Source organism: Mya arenaria, chromosome 6 (genome assembly GCF_026914265.1).
Source record: "Mya arenaria isolate MELC-2E11 chromosome 6, ASM2691426v1".
NCBI lineage: Eukaryota > Metazoa > Mollusca > Bivalvia > Myida > Myidae > Mya > Mya arenaria.
The window spans coordinates 9107801-9129733 of NC_069127.1; the positions used below are offsets into that span (position 1 = coordinate 9107801).

The 21933-nt window shown below is 36.5% G+C and overlaps 1 protein-coding gene across 2 annotated transcripts; it reads right to left on the bottom strand.

Annotated features, from left to right (window-relative positions):
* Window positions 1-227: 227 nt before the first annotated feature.
* Window positions 228-21072, bottom strand: LOC128239301 (uncharacterized). Of its 2 annotated transcripts, none has more exons than XM_052955892.1 (13): window positions 20997-21072; window positions 19029-19207; window positions 18747-18810; window positions 16147-16275; window positions 13059-13169; window positions 10585-10727; window positions 8763-8964; window positions 7788-7924; window positions 6529-6675; window positions 5436-5575; window positions 4843-4906; window positions 4002-4465; window positions 228-763 (listed from the first exon to the last, which is right to left on the bottom strand). In XM_052955892.1, exons 2-13 carry the CDS (start codon window positions 19179-19181, stop codon window positions 400-402), a joined length of 2118 nt encoding a protein of 705 aa, XP_052811852.1. In that variant the 5' UTR covers window positions 19182-19207; window positions 20997-21072; the 3' UTR covers window positions 228-399. The 2 variants fall into 2 exon arrangements, with proteins under 2 accessions (XP_052811852.1, XP_052811853.1); XM_052955893.1 differs by having other exon boundaries at window positions 20971-21064.
* Between the last annotated feature and the right edge of the window lie 861 nt (window positions 21073-21933).

Below are 21933 nucleotides of genomic sequence, written 5' to 3' on the forward strand. Positions count from 1 at the left end.
AAACCTGGTCTTTCTCATCCATTCATAAAGTGAGTATTCAAAAAGGTTCTGAATAGTGAAAATACTTTAAATAGACGCACAGAACTGTTAAAGAGTCAGGTTTTCAAAAAAGGATTATTAAAAAAAGTGCTAACAATGGGACTTAAATCTTTTTATAACTTCTTTGCTAACATTAAACATAAGAAAGAAAATAACATCACAATGGGGGAAATGAATACAAAATCGGATAGTTTTTCAGATTTATGAACTTTGTTCCTACTTTGCTTCAAAATAAAAATGTAGTCTTTTTAGACAAAATTCAGCAACTTTTTAGGAAGAGAGAAAAATTGGTCCTATTAAGCAGTATTTAAACAAATTTGACATAATAAAGCATTGTTCAAGCATTAATTAAATTTAGTATTAGACTTTGAAGCATGATTTCAACTCAGTTGAAAGTCTTCTAAAATGAGCAGCATCCTTACTTTTCTTTAAAGAGTCCAGAATATTAGAAGTCATTTCATACAGTTCACACTCTAGTTCGAGTGATGTTCCATGAAGGCCAGCAAATTTATTTTCACCAGAATTCAACTTAGCACTACTCCCTTTAGTGACATTCAGTTTTTCAATACTATTGTCATCCCTAAGAGTAGAATCCTTGTCAGACATCTTTTTTCCGTTTGCTCCAGGCTCCTGGATTTTCCTTCGTTTAGACTGAGGCTCTGAGGATGAACCCATCACTGCCCGCATCTTCTGTCTGCGCATGTCCGATATACTCTGTATGGCCCTGTTATAGTGAACGTGAATGGTTGTTAATGATTCTGACACACAATCAGGGCAAGATGTGTAGGCACAGCGCTATGTCAGTACCACATGAAAGCCCTCTTTATCTAAGCAACAACCTGAATTAAACAAGAGCTGTCACAGTATGTGACGAATGCCCCCGAATGTGACATTGACCTATGAACAAGGTCAGTATGCTCTATGTCATTATATGCAGCATTCCATTGTGAATAAATACTAAGTGTGACCTTGACATAAGAAATAGGGACACAGATCTTGCACGCGACACGTCGTCTTGGTATGCAGAACACATGTGGCAAGTTATTTTAAAATCTGTCCATACAAGGAAAAGTCACAGCCCGGACACGACAATCTATACTCTATGTCCTTATATGCAGCATTCCACTGAGAATAAACACCTAAGTGTGACCTTGACCTTAGAGGTAGGGACACAAGTTTTACACACAACACGTTTTCTTGATATGCCGAACACATGTGGCAAGTTATTTTAAAATCTGTCCATACAGGGGAAAGTTACAACCCGGACACGACAACCTATACTCTATGTCCTTATATGCAGCATTCAATTGTGAAAAAACACCTAAGTGTGACCTTGACCTTAGAGGTAGGGACACAAGTTTTACACACAACACGTCTTCTTGATATGCCGAACACATGTGGCAAGTTATTTTAAAGTCTGTCCATACAAGGGAAAGTTACAACCCGGACACGACAACCTATACTCTATGTCCTTATATGCAGCATTCCATTGTGAATAAACACCTAAGTGTGACCTTGACCTTAGAGGTAGGGACACAAGTTTTACACACGACACGTCTTCTTGATATGCCGAACACATGTGGCAAGTTATTTTAAAATCTGTCCATACAAGGGAAAGTTACAACCCGGACACGACAACCTATACTCTATGTCGTTATATGCAGCATTCCATTGTGAATAAACACCAAATGTGACCTTGACCTAAGAGGTAGGGACACGGGTCTTGCACGGGACACGTCGTCTTGGTATGCAGAACACATGTGGCAAGTTATTTTAAAATCTGTCCATACAAGGGAAAGTTACAGCCCGGACACGACAACCTATACTCTATGTCCTTATATGCAGCATTCCATTGTGAATAAACACCTAAGTGTGACCTTGAACTTAGAGGTAGGACACGGTTCTTGCACCCGACATGTCATCTTGGTATACCGAACACATGTGGCAAGTTATTTTAAAATCTGTCCATACAAGGGAAAGTTACAACCCGGACACGACAATCTATACTCTATGTCCTTATATGCAGCATTCCATTGGGAATAAACACCCAAATGTGGCCTTGACCTTAGAGGTAAGGACACGGTTCTTGCACGCGACACGTCGTCTTGGTATGCCGAACACATGTAGCAAGTTATTTTAAAATCTGTCCATACAAGGGAAAGTTACAACCCGGACACGACAACCTATACTCTATGTCCTTATATGCAGCATTCCATTGGGAATAAACACCCAAATGTGGCCTTGACCTTAGAGGTAAGGACACGGTTCTTGCACGCGACACGTCGTCTTGGTATGCCGAACACATGTAGCAAGTTATTTTAAAATCTGTCCATACAAGGGAAAGTTACAACCCGGACACGACAACCTATACTCTATGTCCTTATATGCAGCATTCCATTGTGAATAAACACCTAAGTGTGACCTTGACCTTAGAGGTAGGGACACAAGTTTTACACACGACACGTCTTCTTGATATGCCGAACACATGTGGCAAGTTATTTTAAAATCTGTCCATACAAGGGAAAGTTACAGCCCGGACACGACAACCTATACTCTATTTCCTTATATGCAGCATGCCATTGGGAATAAACACCTAAGTGTGACCTTGACCTTAGAGGTAGGGACACGGTTCTTGCACGCGACATGTCGTCTTGGTATGCCGAACACATGTGGCAAGTTATTTTAAAATCTGTCCATAATTTTCTGAGTTTTTGAGTCGGACGGACGGATGGACGGTGCGATTTTAATATGCCCACCTTCGGGGGCATAAAAAGTGTGATTGGTCAAAAATAGAATGTTAACCAATAAAAAGAGGGGAAAGTTAAAGCACCAACTCCATAAGAGTCCACCGAAATTTCTCAGCAGTTACACTATGCATCAACCTGGATACAATTTCTTGCAACTTCTTAAGCCTATATTTCTGTTAGCCAAAATAAATACTTAAATTTGATTTTGATAAATGAAAAATGGTTGATAGCTATTTTCATACAGACAATTTCTATTTAAAGTCAACAATTTAAATAAATATAGATGATAGGCATATAATAGATAAATAAAAACAGTGAGCTAAGATTACATGTAGTCCTGTTATAAGGGACTTAAGAAGTTTTGAGAAATTAGGGCCTGAATTCAAATAGAGCTTAGGTGAAACTTGGAGGTCATTTTGGTGAAAACTGTCAAGTGAAATCATGTGAAAAATGAATTTCAGGAGGTAACTTAAAGATTTGGTGAAAAATCACATTAAAAGTAATAGAGGAAGTGATACTTAAAAACATATCCCTGACATCAACTGTATAGAGCAATGAAAACTTACTCATAAAATAAGACTTAAAACCCTCTTGCCATCAAGAAAGAAAAAGGAAAGAACACTCTTGTTTATTAAAATTAAAAAAAAAAAAACCCTACAAGCACATGCCACAAATGTAGATTATAATTTTTAAACTTAGTGTATGGAGTCTGTGACTAGGCCTTGAGTAAAACACTTGAAACTTCCTGTTTTATGGGAATAGTACTTTACTTTATTCATAGACCAGGGAACATGTATTGAATAAGAGTTGAATCACACTTGAGGTCAAAGGGAGAAAACTGTGTAACTGACTCACTTAATTGTTGTCACTAGATAATTATAAACATTTTATTTTAAACCCGACATCTTTATAAAAAGCTTTAAAATTTACAAAATTATTAGAATAACTAATTTACTACTATAAAGTCTCCTAACAACTATCTAAAATTTCAAACTATTTAGACCTTGATGTGTATATATATATATATATATACATCATTTTTGAATATACCATGTTCATATTTATGTAAAAAAGCTCTTCTATCTGGTAATGCTTGGATCTTCAGTACAGGTACATAATCCTATATCATAATAATAAGAGCTTTTTATCTAAGGTTAATTGATAAAACATCATTTCGTTATTCTATTATTCTATCACTTATCTTGTGAAGCCTACCTTTTCAAACAGATCAATGCATCTTCTATTTTCCCAATCTTGTGCAAGGCCAAAGCCTTAAACTTCAAGGCCACAACATCAGTATCGCCATGGTGACATTCAGAGGCACGATCTTCTGAATACTTCCTCTTCAAAGACTGACCAGAGCAACTGGTCTCCATCTCCTCACCATTGTTAGACAAATCTTCATTATTTTTACTATTTTGACTAAAATTTTTGTTCACAACTCTTTTATTATAAACAAAATCTATCACATCTCCAGCACGAGGCAACTCATCTGTGAATTCTCCACTATGGCTTGACCCTTGACTCGGATCATAGGTGGTATCCATGGAGACTGCGTTTCCATGGTAACAAGCAAGAACGTGGTCACATAGCTTCAGGCAGTCTTTGTATTTACCAGATCCTAGTGTAGCTTCCATAGTCTCATGATACAGTTGTAAAACTGGCGGCAAATCTTCGCTCTGGAAAATGATGCATCAGTTTAAGATATCCTGTGCAGAAGTAAGTGAACTTTAGTTGCCCGGTGACCATATATTATTTTGGCATTATTTGAAATGGTTTTATGTGAAGAAAATAACAAGAGGTCCATAAGAGCGTATGCTCTCCTGGCATGACCTTTTTTGGTTATATACTGAACTCACATTCCAAGGGAAGCAATCAGTGAAAAATATGTTTCACAAAGGGCAAAGTATCAAAAATTACTCTTGTTGCAATGCTGTCATTTCTTATGCTATGTTCAGGTATATACTGTGGCAATGGAGGTGTCTTTTCCCTACATTTACTTTGTACATTACTTATACTAATATGTATTTCTTCTGTACAATGCAAGCATACTAACTTGAACAGTTCCTGTCCTCAGATGTTGTAGAAGTATTGTGTATTTTTCTGCAGCTACATCAAACCTACATAGACACACAAAATAAAACTTTACCTGACATGGAACAGTTTAAAATTAAATAACATGATCACTGGCTGATCTTGTAAAATGCTAGCCAGCCTTTTTACTCCACCTATCTCATTCATGATAAGGCTCTTCCTTCTTTGATTTCAGTATTAAACATTAAACCCTCCCTCGGGTCTTTTATTATAATCCCTGTCTATTTACATTACACATCTAAGCAAATACAGTACACTTTACTTTCTAATTACTATAAGCACAGGTGAAATATAAAATGTTGTCTAAATATAAAGAATGCTTTGATCAAGCTCTACACCCCCACCTCCCTACCCACATAAAATACAAATATATGTATGCACTGACTGATTTTGATCTAGCTGAGACACTAAATGTGTCAAACTTTTTGAGCTGTATAGAAGAGCAGTTTGTCTACAAATCAAAATCATTGAGGAAAACACTACTTGACGCAATTTTCTAAATTGTCTCTGGAAATCTTTTCCTTCTTTTTAAAGTCTAGCTTGATCACTGCCTACTTGTGCAGCTTGAGTGCCCTGCTGGCCAGAGTGTACAAGGCTGTGGGGTAGGTGATATCTTCATCCTCAAAGTCTACCAGAGACAGGACGTCCACACCACTTGTCACTGGCAATCCTGGGCTGTCCCGCATCTCCAAGGCCTAACATGATAAAGCAGTTAAAGTTATAACATGTGCCAGTATTATTGTTTTAGAGTATGTACTGCTAATCCATGCTTCTTAGAATCCCCTTGGTTTATTATGCTCCCAGTTGGGAGTCTAAGAAAAGTCCATAGCAAAATTCAAAAGCCTCTTAATTTCAGACACACTTTAACAGAGTCATGAAAGCCATAACTTTAACTTAAGCTATAACAGTGTGTGTATACCAGGTGATAAATTACATCATGTATGCTACATTGGAAGGCAACCTTTTGCTTAAAATAAAGACTTGAATCAAAGATAACTTTTCTTTTACAACACCATTTTCAATAAAACAAAGGGCAGTCTATGCTGCTTTAAGAGCCACGCCATTGTTTTATTACCGAAGTTTGATAAGGTGATTAGTTTCATGAAGCCCTTCAACAAACCTATTTCCAAAATAATGTTTTAAAGGTTTGTCGAAGTGTTTTAAGAAACTAAACTCTCAATCAAACTCTTGCTAAAGACCAAAGGCGGGGCTCCATATGCCACATCTTAAAATCAGGCTATAACATAGTCATGAAAGCCACAACTTAACATTAGCTATAACTGAGTCATGAATACCACAATACCTTAGGCGATAGCATACAGGGTCAAGAAAGCCACAACTTTAACTTAGGTGATAACAGAGTCAAGAAAGCCACAACTTTAACTTTGGCAATAACAGAATCAAGATAGGTTTGCTATCTATACCAAATAATCCAATTAGCTTCACTGTTCTTAGATCCAATTAAGACCTATATATGAATACCACGCTTGGCCAAAGATATTTTCCTACAACTTTTTTTTTGACAAAAAGGTATTTTGCATTTGAATAGAAGGATGGAAGTACATTTACTTGAAATATATACAAAGGAAATATGCAAGTACTTCCTTCTATACGTGAGTTAAAAGATGTAATTTCTAACTATGCTGACCATTGTGAGAAGGTTAAGGCACTCTAGTTCCATATCGTTATCTCCAAAACTGCGGTACTGTAGGGCAGTTGTGTACAGTGGCCGTAGGAAGCTGAAATCAGCACACAGGGCCTCACGGAACATTGCTAGACCTAGTGGCCTCTTGTCCTGGAACACAGCAACAGGACAAGTCTAAACAACAGTTATTCACTAGAATAAAACACTCTAAACGGGTCCCTCTAGGGTCAGCAAGTAGTGGCTGAAGGCTTTTCAAGAACATGGCTTGTTAAACAACTACATATAACTAAATGCCAATGGAAACATTTTGAAAAATATGTTAAAAGAGCTGTGACACAGGCATAATGCTCTTCCATGCAATTGCAACACAGAATAACATGGAGTTGAAGGAAAAGGAGATAATTATTATGTATTTTGATGACATAGCATTTGGTTACGTTCTTCTAGGAACTGTAAATTAGTATAGGTGCGCCTTTTAATTTATCATCTACTCAATTCACCAATGTATCAAGAGTACTCATTTCATCTTTTGTCCTTTAAGAATGACCTTGACATCTGAGGTCTTGTGCATAACACATCGCCTCATCATGGCAAGTTTTTGTTTTAATCATTTGTAAAAGATACAGCCTGGACAAGGTTTAGACAAGACTAGTCCTATCAACAGTACTCATACATTTAACCTCTTAAGTGTGAACTTGACCATTGAGGTACATACCTGGGACTTGTGCATGACACACCACCTCATCATGGAGAACCTTGATTGCAAGTTTAAAAAAATATAAATCCTAAAATTATAGTCAAGATACATTCAGGACAAGGACGGATGCACTTACTGCAAACATGCACATACAAGGAACTGCCATTGTGACAGCTTTGTCATGTTCACTGCATTCAGGCTCACAAATATATATCTATATAGCTAGGTTTTATTTATATATGTATAAAACTCAATTTATCTGATTGTGTATTCAAGTGCAAGCTTACAAATTCCTACAAGATACGGAAGCAATGTTGGGTTACAATGCAATGATCATGAAATAACGCATTATCCTTATCATACTTGTTCATAAAGTTTAATGTGCCAAAGTGGTCTTGTGATGTACAAGAAACAGTACCTGCTTAAAGCTCACTTATCTAGCCACCAACCAAATGTGCCCAAGGTTGGGGATTGAACCTCTACATCTTTGTGAGCAGCAAAATGCCAACCCCACATTAAATTGTTATGTATTGTATTTTATGTTAGAAAAGCTACCATTTCTTACAAGTTTAGTGAAGCAGAGTCCAATAAGGAAATGTACACGAGCCCTGAGTCTGGGGGTGGCAGGGGGCTGGGAGCGGACAATCTCCATCAGCGTCGAAATACCCTCTGTGTACTGTCCCAGCTTGTAGCTAGCAAACCCTGTAATATGCACACTGAACAATCAGGAAGTGTACAGAAGCAGGGGCTGGGAGCGGAAATCTCCATCTCTATCAATGTATAAATCCATCAAAATATACTCTGTGTACTGTCCAAACTTGTAGCTAGCAAAACCTGTAATATTTACACTGCACAATTAGGAAAGGTTTGTGGGCTGGCAGGGGCTGGGAGGAGACAATCACCACAAGCATAGAGATATCCTCTGTTTACTGCTAGCAAACCCTGTAATATGTACACTGGAAAGGTACAGAAGTCCTGCACCAAGGGATGGCAGGGGGCTGGGAACAAACACTCTTTATAAGAGTTGAGAAATCCTCTGTGTTATGCACTAAAATGAAAAACTCTGAAATAAACATATGGTACATTAAGAAAGTGTATACCGTACACATGTTCGATCATCAGGGTGGAAATATACCCTGTATATTGTCCTAACTTGTACAAACCATTGTGGTAAATGAATACACTGAAAAAGTCACCATTCATCATTGAATTACTTCTTAAAGGGATGATAGAGCCTTTATGTCTATGGATGTTGTCAGCTTGTCACCTCACATTTAATATATGACTTAAGTGTTTTAGGTACATTTGTCTAACTAGGTAAAGAAAATGCACCTGACACACAATGCTTATCAATTAGTATTAAAACTATTTACTCCAATCACATACACAAAGATGCTCTATTTTTTAAATGCCTGAAAATTTTGTTTTTAATAATAAAAGATATTTAGATGTTTTCTGCCGCAAATACGTTTGAAAGTTTTAACTGCATTAAATTGAGTTTTAAACAGTCAACAACTAGATTAACAAAAAACATCAGAACCTGATAAGAACTTGACAGATGGGGCGAGATGTTGATCCTTGACTGTGTCCAGTACACTGACCACCTGGTCATACCTAGTATTGCCTGACAGACTGACCACCCACAGGACACTGGAAAGGGGTCCCTCCAGGCCCGGGGTCACTGGCAGCTGGATATGGTCTGCATACAATGGGAAGGTCAGCACTGGATAGTCACCTGTCACCTGAAAACAGAACAGTCATATCATGGTTAAGGGTGGTGATGGCAAAGTGGTAAGTGGTACGTGTAACCCAAGAGTCACAGACAACTAGGTGTGGTTATGGTCAAGTAGTTAGTGATTCTAATCACAGGATCACAAATAGCTGGATGTGGTTAAAATGTCAAGTAGTTGGTAGATAGTTTCTTAGGGTCACCGATACTAGGTGTGTTAATGGCCAGGTAGTTAGTTTATTGTTTTATCGTAATTTTAATACTGTAGGATGCTTACCCGTATATTCAGGGAGGATTAAGTATTTGTCGTAAATCATTCAGGTCACTTTGAGATTGCCATGTTTAAATCATGGTGTATCAATTTTAACAATCACAAATATGGCATTAGCCACAAGATGTCAATAAACATGGACTTGGTGATTCAAATTATTTCTCCATAACATTGTTCCTCAGTAACATAATCGATGTACTGCATGGGTGAAAATAATGTCAGAATGTATTCTCTGTCTGTGGCTTGCAGATATGATTTAGTTTTGTTGCATTGGTATGTAGTTCTGACTTTTTGTGGACAAATCTTGTCTAACACGCATTGTACATTTGATTGTTATACCTCAGCCCTATGAACATTCTGAAACTATGAATGAACATAAAAAAGTTCAAAATGATCTAAACATCCAATTGATTGGTTTTGCAAATACCCTGGATGTTGATCGGCTGTACAAACAGGAATAAATGAATGAAATTAATAAAACATGAGAAAAAAAGAGATAAAAAAGAAAAGAAATAAAACATGGCTCAGAAAATAAGTATCATCAATATCTTATACAAATTCTAGGGCAAGCTGATTATGTTGATAGTCCGATACATTGCAACATAGTGCCACCATGAAGGGGAAATGGTTTTGGAGTTTTAAGCGACACAAGTTCACATTATTTAAATATTGCATGGCTTCCAGTGTGAGAGTACATATTGTCAACATGAGGGATATACTGTTAACTTACCTGAGGCGAAGCCAAGGGTTACAGTATTTACCTGAATGTTGACAATATGTACTGTCACACTGGAAGCCATGCAATAGTTATTTTATTATACTGAACACAGTTACATTTATATACATATATAAAGATGTTTCACAATTACACAACTCTCAAGTTTAATCAATTTATTCTGTAATTATTGTTTGTTTTCATTAGTTGTCATTTTGCTGCAAATGTCATTAAGAAATAATGCAAACACCAGAAGTTACCAGACTTACAACACATTTTAATAAACGCTTACCACCTCAGACTTGGGAAACCAAAAAGTGGCTATTTTTAGCATGCTATGTGACAGCATCATGTCAACCGGTCAAAACGGTACTGTCAGTGTGTGACAGTACGAAATTGCCCATGATGGGTATGTGAGAAATTAACATGGGCAGGTCACGTGAGGTATAATAAACTGTAATACTTACTGACAGATGAACGCATGGACAGACAAGCGAAAATCAATATGTCTCCCCCTCCGATTTTTGTTTGGGGCATGAATAAGAACATTATCATTACACAAATTATAACTGTTTGGATAATTATCAGCACATGCATGTTCCTGGATGATCTATAAAACTATTTACGCAATGAGATTACTACTATACCAGAAAATCTGTCTTGTTTATGGCATCAGCTAGGGTATGTAGAAGTTGTTCAGCCTCTGTATGATTGTTGATCCGTGTCTCCTGTATACACCACAGCCATACACACCGAGCCAACAAACAACACACTGGCATGTATCCACATGCTGGAATACACAGATAGGGCATACATCAATGATAGTTAAATCCAACAACCAGTGCTGTAATATGTGTGGCTTTCATGATGAAGACATTTTTAGGCAATAACTATAAAAATACCATATACGCATGGTTGAATATTTGAAGAAAGAAATAGCATTAACAGAATAACATCCTGTGGCCATGGTTCTGCAAAGGCTCTAACTTCAACAGGTAAAGCCCTAGTTAAAAAAGTTCAATAAGAGAAAGACAAGCATACGGGTACAATAGTATCTATTGTTCAAATTAATGTACAGTAGACAATGACAATAGTGTTTAATGTTAATGCCTGGTGACCATTTAATTATAATGTTTGTATCATTTGAAAAGGTACTGCTTTCTGATTACAAATATGTTAAATGAATACTTGAAAATACATCACAGATAAAGAAATTGCAGTTTGTAGTGTTTTTTTTTTATTCAAACAAAAATCAGACATGAGCAAAAATATAACGAAATCTTTCAAAGCCAAACAATATTGACTGTAAATTAATTGTTGGTATAATCTTTACCAATGTTTTCATTACTCACAAAACCCTTCAAAATGATACCAAATAATCATCATTGTACATCTAAAACCTTATAATACATGCATTAAGACCATTTAATATGACTTGATAACTGGGGGAAGAAACTCCGGTAAGTCGGTGTACCAACCGGTAAATGATTGGATTCATATCTGACAAATCAAACTACAACTATGAGACTACCTCACCTTTTTGAAATTCTCCATTTGAGAAGGGATAACATGCCAGTTGAAACAAAAGCATGGCGGAGCCAACATATTTTCTGTTGCTGTTTTTCAGTAAAAAAGATAGCATAACTAACCAATTATTCAAGCTAGAAGTATGGGCCTTTTTGTACTACCAGTACTATCATATGTGTATTGGCTTTTGCAACACAACTTCCAAGTTTCATATGAGAATCTATAATGGTTTTTGTATAATGGCAATGATTTTTGTGATGTGTAACCTCGACTTTAAAAGGAAGACAACAACACCAAGGCTATAACAATACCTCGATCTTAACTTATGACTAGCTGAATATAAATAGATCACATCATATGCTTCCCTCCTAATCCTCAAGCAGTAAAATCACCCAAATATATCTGATGCAACCCCTATTGCCATCAGATATTGTCAGATCAGCCCAAACCACACCTGTAGAAAGAGACCCAAACACACCTTATGCGACCCCTATTCCCATAAGACATCGTAGGATCAGACCGCGACCCCTATTCCCATAAGACATTGTAGAAAGAGACCCAAACATACTTGATGGCTGATGTGACCCCTATTGCCAGAAGACATTGGATGAACAGACCGTGACCCCTATTCCCATAAGACATTGTAGAAAGAGACCCAAACATACCTGATGGCTGATGTGACCCCTATTGCCAGAAGACATTGGATGATCAGACCGTGACCCCTATTCCCATAAGACATTGTAGAAAGAGACCCAAACATACCTGATGCAACCTCTATTCCTATAATACATTGTAGAATCAGACCCAAACATACCTGATGCGACCCCTATTGCCATAATACATTGTAGAAAGAGACCCAAACATACCTGATGCGACCTCTTTTGCCATAATACACTGTAGAATCAGACCCAAACATACCTGATGCAACCTCTATTGCCATAAGACATTGTAGAAAGAGACCCAAACATACCTGATGCGACCTCTTTTGCCATAATACATTGTAGAATCAGACCCAAACATACCTGATGCAACCTCTATTGCCATAAGACATTGTAGAATCAGACCCAAACATACCTGATGCGACCTCTATTGCCATAATACATTGTAGAATCAGACCCAAACATAGCTGATGCAACCTCTATTGCCATAAGACATTGTAGAATCAGACCCAAACATACCTGATGCAACCTCTATTGCCATAAGACATTGTAGAATCAGACCCAAACATACCTGATGCAACCTCTATTGCCATAATACATTGTAGAATCAGACCCGAACATACCTGATGCAACCTCTATTGCCATAAGACATTGTAAAAAGAGACCCAAACATACCTGATGCAACCTCTATTGCCATAATACATTGTAGAATCAGACCCGAACATACCTGATGCGACCTCTATTGCCATAATACATTGTAGAAAGAGACCCGAACATACCTGATGCAACCTCCATTCCCATAATACATTGTAGAATCAGACCCAAACATACCTGACGCGACCTCTATTGCCATAAGACATTGTAGAATCAGACCCAAACATACCTGACGCGACCTCTATTGCCATAAGACATTGTAGAATCAGACCCAAACATACCTGATGCTACCCCTATTGCCTTTAGACATTGTCGGATCAGACTCACACAAGCAGATTTCTCATCACAGTCGTAATTGAGCTTTGTTTTTCTGGGGTGGAATACTCTGCACACTGAAACAAAATATACAAATGGTTTACAAACAAATTGATCATTTCTTTTACATTTTGTTAAATTCACTAGATCTTGAATGGTTTGATTACAGGAAAATAATGACTGATCAGAGCCAGATGGAGCATGGGCATGCACCACCAAACCAGGGTTGTTATGGCTGAGCACACAAAAACAACATCATGTAACTTACAATAACTTCTGTTTTTAAGTTTCATATCACTTACTGCTGACCAACAAATTTCAAACTTTTTTTATTTACTGGTATAAAAAGCCAGTAACTTGATCCAGAAGAGACTTGCATATTACCACACAAAAGTAGTGGCTATGGTTATACTGTAATACTTAGAGGATATTTGTTAGTTTCACAGTAAGAATGTGCACCAAAAGCTACTTTTCAAAAGTGGCTTTGCTAGATGTTCAAGAGAAATATTTAAATTTGTTGGTGTAAACAAGGTGAAATACATTGCAATCTCAGAGTGAAACAAACAATTATATTTATTTTTTTAAATAATAAAGAGAAAAATGAATGAATCTTTCCAAAAAATTACCATTTATATGCTTATAAATTATCAAGATATAGTCCAACGCTTTTTTTCGAATAAAGGGGCCATCTTGGCCTTATAGTATAATTTTCATGGTACTCCAGACATCTCTATAATAAAAGGGCAATAACTCTTGGTTGACTTAAGCCAATGACTAGTTATCAAACTTTTCAAAGGTATTATGCCGATACACATTCTGATCAAATAAAGTGATGATTGGACAAAGTTATTGATCAGACAACATACTCCGCGCCACCCACCAAAAGGCTGGCCTACTTCAGCTGAAACTATAATATGTCCTGGGTTTTTTTACATCTACATTTGTAAAAACGGAGCATGGAGTTCTGCATGGAACCATTTTTATTAAAGGAATCTGGAAGAGGCCAGCCCAAGGAATATTCCTGTGAAGTTTGGTTAAAACTGTCCCAGTGGTTTAAAAGAAGGTGTTGGAATGAAAACATTAATGATGGACCATGATGGACAATAGATCGCATTGAGCACAAATGCTGTACACTTTTGCTCAGGTGAGCTAAAAAACCTTTAAACACCTGCTTAAACTTTTTTGAGAGATGGACCTGTGGTCCACTAACTTTGAAAACAAACTAGACCTGAACTATACTGAACTAGACCAAAGCATAAAACACATTATATAAAACACATTATAATAATGGCATAATAATTGTATATTATACAAAAAGGTGTTAAAAAAATAAATTAACATTCAAACTTATACTTAGATTAACAGTACCATTATTTCTAATTCACAAATTCCTGTAAGCATTTGCATGCGCTTAGCATAAATTTAACAAGGATTTCAAAAGCATTTTGCCAATACAATTAAGTAGCTATGATACCTAAATGTCTAGATTTTAACCTGAAGGACAATCAATTCTATAATTTCAAACAATACAATGAAAACAAAAATCGCTTATTAATAATTGTTCAATATTTTGCTTTCGTCTGCCATGCGTTAAGTAAATGTTTTTCCCCGCTTGCAGTTTATGCCCTGTGCAGCAACAAGAATACAAAACAAACTTTGACCGAACACGAACATGACCAATCCGGCCAGCTAGCCTCGAAAATAGCTAGACCAGACCAACAAGTGAATGTGAATGGCATGAAACACACTTCAAATAAGATTCATTAACTTCTGTCTATCAGTTACGTACATGTAGTAATGGCTCAGGAAAGATGGAAGAACCAAAAGATGGGGAAAGACAATGACAAATCTATTACCTCTGCTGAAAACTTTTGTTTGGGATAACAAAAAGTTTTAACACTTTGTTAGCCTAATCTATCAGAATTATTTTTTTTTGAATTTTTTTGCTTAATTCAAAAGCTGAGTAAACTGTTTTTTTAAACTGATAAACATGTGTACCATTTTTTATAATCAATTGTACCTGTCATAAATTATCCTCCAGACACATTTTGGCAAATTCTATCCAAAACAGCTTCAAAAATGTATAAAATTGTTAGTTTGGTGGATCTTGACCTGTATTCAGGGTGTACCAAAAATCCTTAAAATCCAGTTGCCTTATCATGAGTTATTGTCAGGGCACTGTAATTTTGACAATTTCTAAGTTGAAAAGGGACCATAACTCAAAATTGGTTTGTTACCAAAGTTGAACATGAGCTGAGAGATTAAATGGCCTTTCTCTCCTTCATATTTCAGCAGTCAGTTTTATTTCATATATTAAGTGACCAAACTGCTTAAAACAATGATAAAATATCAAAAGTGCAAACAAGAGATCTATTTGTTATTAAATATTGAAAAAAATGAGACAGAAGAGGCTTGTTGTGTTTAACAAAAATCATTTAAATCTGTCAACCCTTTTATGAGTTACCTCCAGACAACAGCAACCACATGACTGACAAACCCATCAATAAGCTCACTCAGACATATCCCACATGGTTAAAACAACAAAAATGTTCTTAAGTTCATGTAAAATTGCAAATATGTCACTAAAAAGTTTTCATTGTCACAATGCTCTATGCATATTTTTTACTTAAAGCTGAACCTCTCACAGATGAATAAATGTCTGGAAACCAGCGATAAAGGACTGCTTACAAAAGATCAGACCACAGTTTTCAAATTTACAATAAAAAATGTTTTAAGCTGAAAACCTCATTTATCTTAAGCATTACTAATGCTTTTAGCCATAAAACATAATTTTCGAACATAAATATCAAAACTGCGCTGTCAAATTTCTCGTAACAGTCAATTTGTGAGAGCCCAGCTTTAACCCATTTCATTCTGAGACCCAGTTAGATATGATACGGTTTAACTTGATTACCTGGGCATTTTCCAATAACTGATAAGCCATCAGACTGTATATGATCCTTGTGCTGTATAAACATAAATAACTTCTTTATTATTGGTATAAGACCCAATGAAGACTACATGTGAATGTGCCCCTTATCTACATGTATCTACCTCTGATTAGGCTCCTATGCCACAGTTTAAGGTGACGGCAGGCTGGGATGGCATGTACCAAGGAGAGGTATGTGTGATTATACAAGGAGGCCAGCTCCACGGTCAGCACACCCACTCTGGCAGGGACGCCTAAAACAAGCAGTCAAACAATAGTCATTTCAAAAAGCTTTACCAGCTTATGTGTTATTGTATCTTGCCTACCTCTCTCTAAGTGTCAGCCATCACTTTACATTTATTTCATTGTTATTTAGGTAACAGTCAATACTGTTGTCCCAAGGTGCCAAGGTGTAGACCTATCGGCCTCGGGGCAAGATTTAGATTTAGATGTCACCTCCACACCAAGGAACAACAGTGCTTTTCTATACAAATAGTAAACAACTGATTTATAAGGTTTACAAACCTTTATTTAAACAATGTTAAAAACATTCAAAAAAACGTTAATGATATGCTGTCTAAAAATAAAATTTGGAAATTCCAATGACGTCATAATGCAAGAGAGAAACAGTTCATATCGAGAGGCGGACACCACTTCACCACCAGCACGATCAGCAATGCTATGATTTAAAAAAATCAAATAGATGTCTGCTGGTGGATGATTTTTCAAATGAGTAGAATAACTCAATTTGAACAATTTTTGAAAACAGTTTCCAACAGTCATTTTTAAAGCAAAGCTTCTTTTGTATATTACAAAATATAAACAAAAGCATCATTATTACAAATATCAAAGTTTCATGAGGCAAAAGATGGAAACAGATCATTAGACAGCTGGCCCCTGAGTGTTAAACATTAAAGGTAAGTATAACTCCAAATGTCTCTCAACTTAAATGCTTGATGACATGCCTTAACAGGTAAACTGAGCTGAAAAGGTCCAGTCATTCTCTACTTAGAAATTATAACACTTTAAACAAGAGGGCCATGATGGCCCTAAATCGCTCACCTGAGTAAAAGAGTTTAACCTTTGTTATCAATATAGCTTGATATTTATTCTCAAAGAATATTGAAAAACATACTGGTCAAACATGTTGCCTGGATATTCACTGACAGGACTTGTAACTGTTGCTTGCACACTGACAGGACTTGTCACAGTTTCCTGCACACTGACAGGACTCGGTGATTGACTGCACACTGACAGGATTTTGTTCAGTTGTCTGCACACTGACAGGACTTAATGATTGACTGCACACTGACAAAATTTGAGTGTCATACCTGCACACTGACAGGACTTTGTTCAGTTGCCCGCACAGTGACAGGACTTGATCATTGACTGCACACTGACAGCACTTGGTACAGAAACCTGCATATTGACAGGACTTTTTCAATTGCCTGCACACTGACAGGACTTTGTTCAAATGCTTGCACACTGACAGGACTTCGTTCAATTGCCTGCACACTGACAAAACTTTGTTAAATTGCTTGCACACTGAAAGAACTTTTAGTACAAATACACAAACAACAAACAGTGTACCATCCAATAAAATTAATAAACTGCCTTAAACTCTAAAAATCAACAATCAGAACACATTCAGCACCTTCAACTAATATTATCATTTCTTCCATCTAGGACAAAATCTTCTTCCTTCAAATGTTAAGAATCAATGTAAGGCTTATTCGCTATCCACACAGAAGATAAGACTGCAGCTTAGAATAATCTACATGAAGTTTACAATAATCTACATGAAGTTCAATGGAAAAGTCTGATTATTAAATTTATCATTAAGTAAAAATGAAATTTCTTCTAAAGAATAAAGTGTATAATAATTATTTGAATCTATGAACCTAAAAAAAAACAATAATTACCTTAGAAGTGACTATGTTGAAGACTTAATAAAATTTAAAATCTATTCCCTTGTTACTAAAAATAGAAAGTAGTGGAATTTCCTAAATAAAGGGAGACCATATAGCAAGACTTGCTGCCCTTGCTTCAAGAGTCAACTTTACATAACTATCAAGATTATAACAAAATGTATTTATAATGAACTTGTAACCCACGGGGTGAGGCCAATTTTTCTCCAGGGGCATAATTTGAATAAACATGGTAGATAACCAATACACAATGTTACACATCAAAGATTTCAGCACTAGGCCTCATAGTATTTGCCAAAAAAAGTTTTGGAATTTTTCGTTTAGGCTGCCATGGCAACAAGAGATCTGCATGGAACTTATTTCTTTGAACAATTTTGAAAAAGCACCAACTAAGGATCACTCCTATGAAGTTTCATTAAAATTGTCCAAGGGGCTTAGGAGAAGATGATGATTATAACCAATTGTTGACGTTTTCCTTAAGGTTGCCATGGCAACCAGAGTTCTGCATGGAATTCATTTCTTTGAACAATTTTGAAAAAGCACCAACCAAGGATCATTCCTATGAAGTTTCATCAAAATTGGAATAGGAGAAGAAGATGATTATAACCAATTGTTGACGCCGAATGACGGACGACAGACGATGGACGACAGACGCCGGATATAGACCAATCACAATAGCTCACCTTGAGCACTTTGTGCTCAGGTGAGCTAAAAACACTTCTGTGTTGTCAAGGACATTTAAGGCTACATGTCAGTATCTATCATCATTCCAGGTGACTCAATGATCCAGTATATACCAGCACAGTTCTGTAGACAGTTTTCAAACTTCCACTTGAACAGATCAGCGTCAGAAGATGTTCTCTAAAACAAAACAAAAAAACCTTGACAGATAACAAAATAAAGTCTAAATTTCAGCTGACGGTTTCCGAGCCATTTATTCCAGATTTTCAGACAACACATAAAAGTTTCCCAACAAAAAAACCAATAAGGAATGCCCGAAATGGGACTTGATTCCATTTGTGTGAAACATTAGAGAGGATCATGAGCATATACATCTTTTACCCCAATTGTGTATTAACCTGTGCTTTCAGTTGTATGTAAGCAAGGACAGCAGCATTGTTCTCAGTGGCCAGTTGTGTGGTAAGATCTGTTGTGTGCCCAGTTATGTTGGTCAGCTGGTCACTAGCAGCAGCAAACTGACCATTATCAAACAAATCCAATAGACAGGACATCTCTATTAAGTATTACATGGTCATCCCTGCAGAATAAAAACAAAACATTAAAGACCTCCCAGGATTTAACACTACAGACATTTTAGAAGTAACATCAACCGTTGAAATGAAGGAAGTCCCTTCTTGAAATTAGTTGTTCTTTCCAACTTGTCTTTTCTTTCTTTTTGGTGCTTGTGAGGGCTTAATATAAAGCTGAGCAGTATTTGCTTGTTCTTCCAAAAACTGACACACTGTAACAGTATGGTATCAAGGGCTTTTACGTTCTTTATATTTTAAAAGGATGTCTTTAAAGACATGAAATAAAATAATCATAAAATCATAAACACTAAAACAGTGCATCAAATGCTTCAAGTATAAAACATTGGGACGAAATGTTTTGAGCATGAATCATGACGAAATTTGAGTTCCGTTTTGCAGTAATAGTGATAGATTTATGATATCTTTAAGTTATGCGGTTTGAATTGATGATACCAAAGCAGGATAATGCACTTTTTACCTGGAAAACTTCGGTAAAATTAGCTGGTAATTGGTTTGTTGAGTAGTATGTTTTTGCATCTTGGTTTTGAAATTGCATAAGAATATCAGGTCACCCAAGCTTCTCAATCCACCCAGGTGGGCTTGACATGTGATAAAAAATAGTGCAAAACCTAAATTAGTCTAAAATGCAACAACTACATATGCAGACCTAGTATGTAGATAGTGAAAAGAACAAGAATGTTTGTGCTGTTAAAAAGATCAAAAAAAATATCTGTACTGTGTAAGGGATGTGTGGCAATGTAGCCAGTGCTGCCCAAACACAATAGCAGTGTCAACACTGACTACATGTACCGAGTGAATTCCACTCGACAATAGTGCGAGGAAAAAATTGAGTATTTGATGGAGTCTGTTGATGAGTGTGGTATCTGATACGTCAAATGATAAAAAAGTTTAGAATTTCGTTGATATGGCGTCATGTATTCAGAGTCTGTAATATCGACTAATCCATAATGAATGTTATAAAAGAGTCTAAAATGGCTGGTCTGTCTTCTTCTTTCAAGTGATTCCCAGTTCAGTTGGTTCATAATGCACCAGTCAATTGTAACTACGCCCCCCCCCCCCCCAGGTCCGGGGGTAAACGGGGGGATAGCCGGGGAAATGGGTAATGTTTTTACCTTTCAGGTGGCCCCACAGTGCCGGTTGAATGCGGTGGTTTTGAAGAGCGGGAAATGGGCCTAACCTAAGGTCCCGTGGGTGTGGTGGCATTTGGCGGGGATTTTACCATTAGTTCATCCCCTCAGGGCAGAGATTTTAGCCGGGGTTGCCTGGACCGAAAGTCAAAGTCCCCGGTATTCCCCGGACCTGGGGGAGCCGTGGTTACAATTGACTGCTGCATGATGTCTGTTACAATTCTCAGAGCTTTGTTGTAGTTGTTTGTAACATATCTAACCAACTGAGCAAACCAGGTGGCTGGTTCTTAGCCATACAGTATTTTTAGTTAATGTATTTTTGGGGGAGGGGCGTGGTCATATGGGTGTGGTATAACGACACGCCCTGCTTCTGTGGGCTATGTGACAGAAATAATTCGGCCCAACTATGTGTTGTTTACACAGTGATTTGGAGGGAATGTGCTGACCTCTACAAAATTTAGTGCCATTATACCTAAAATAAATATTTTTTCTTCAGATTCATCAAAGGGGTCACTCATACCAACTATCTAGCATAAATACCTATGAATTACGCCACTTTTACAAAGTCAGAAAATCTCGATTTGTCTAAATAAATTTAACAAAGTGAAAACAAATGTACTTACAATTACTTTCGAAACCTTTACCTTACCTAGACTTTAGGCCTGGAAATAAGCTTATAATATTATTACATAGCCAACTTGATGATTAGAATTTCCCGGGATATGTTATAAAGTTGTGGAAAATGCAAATATGTAAAACAAAACGTCGACAATTAAAACGGGATTGAAAAACGGGTTTCAGTAGACTGGTACCCTTCGTTACTTTTTGATAAAAAATTGTAGAAAAGAGAAAAAGGGTACCAGTCTAGGTTTCAGTAGCTGCCCAATGCCCCACTTGTCCTATATATGAATATGAGAATCAACAGTCAATGGACATCGGACACTTTCTATATAAATAAAGAAATCATTTACCTTTATTTGATTTGTATTCATTTAAAGTTCACTGTTGCATATTCCATACATTTGTAAAGGACTATGGTATTAATTATTATATATGACCTCATCATTCATTCATTCATTAAAACTTTCAAAAATATACATCGGTTTATGAAATAAACACAAATCTACATTAATTGATTGTCAGAATCGTTTGTGTCATCCAGCGTTTAAATGTAAAGAAATATTACTTTAACTATTGAATCTACAATTGTACACTGTACAAAACAGTGTAAAGCTTCACTTGACATTTAGTAGTAATTTTAAATAGGTTTATGCAACTAAGAAGTTATTTACATAATCATTATATTAATAGTATTGTGCAGTGATGTATTCGGAATTACTGATACAACTCACGTTCATGTGAATTCATAAACTAATATCTTGATGTAGGAGAGTGTGTGCTGTGTGGGAGTGTGGGGAAACGTCATGTTTAACGTGGTGGAGATTATATTTTAAATGTAAAAATCAATAAATTATTCCAAAATTTTAATAACTTAAAAAAGATATTACATACAGACATTTTAGGATATCGAGCTGAAGAGTATATGATTTATTTATGTTCAGTTTGCATTACATTGTTGGTAAATT

Coding starts and splice junctions, on each gene's coding strand:
- LOC128239301 (XM_052955892.1), bottom strand. CDS start 19,181: ATGTCCTGTCTATTGGATTTGTTTGATAATGGTCAGTTTGCTGCTGCT. Junction 18,811..19,028: donor ACATACAACTGAAAGCACAG/GTTAATACACAA, acceptor GTTTTGTTTTAG/AGAACATCTTCTGACGCTGA. Junction 6,676..7,787: donor GACTCTGCTTCACTAAACTT/GTAAGAAATGGT, acceptor GCTGTGTTCCAG/GACAAGAGGCCACTAGGTCT.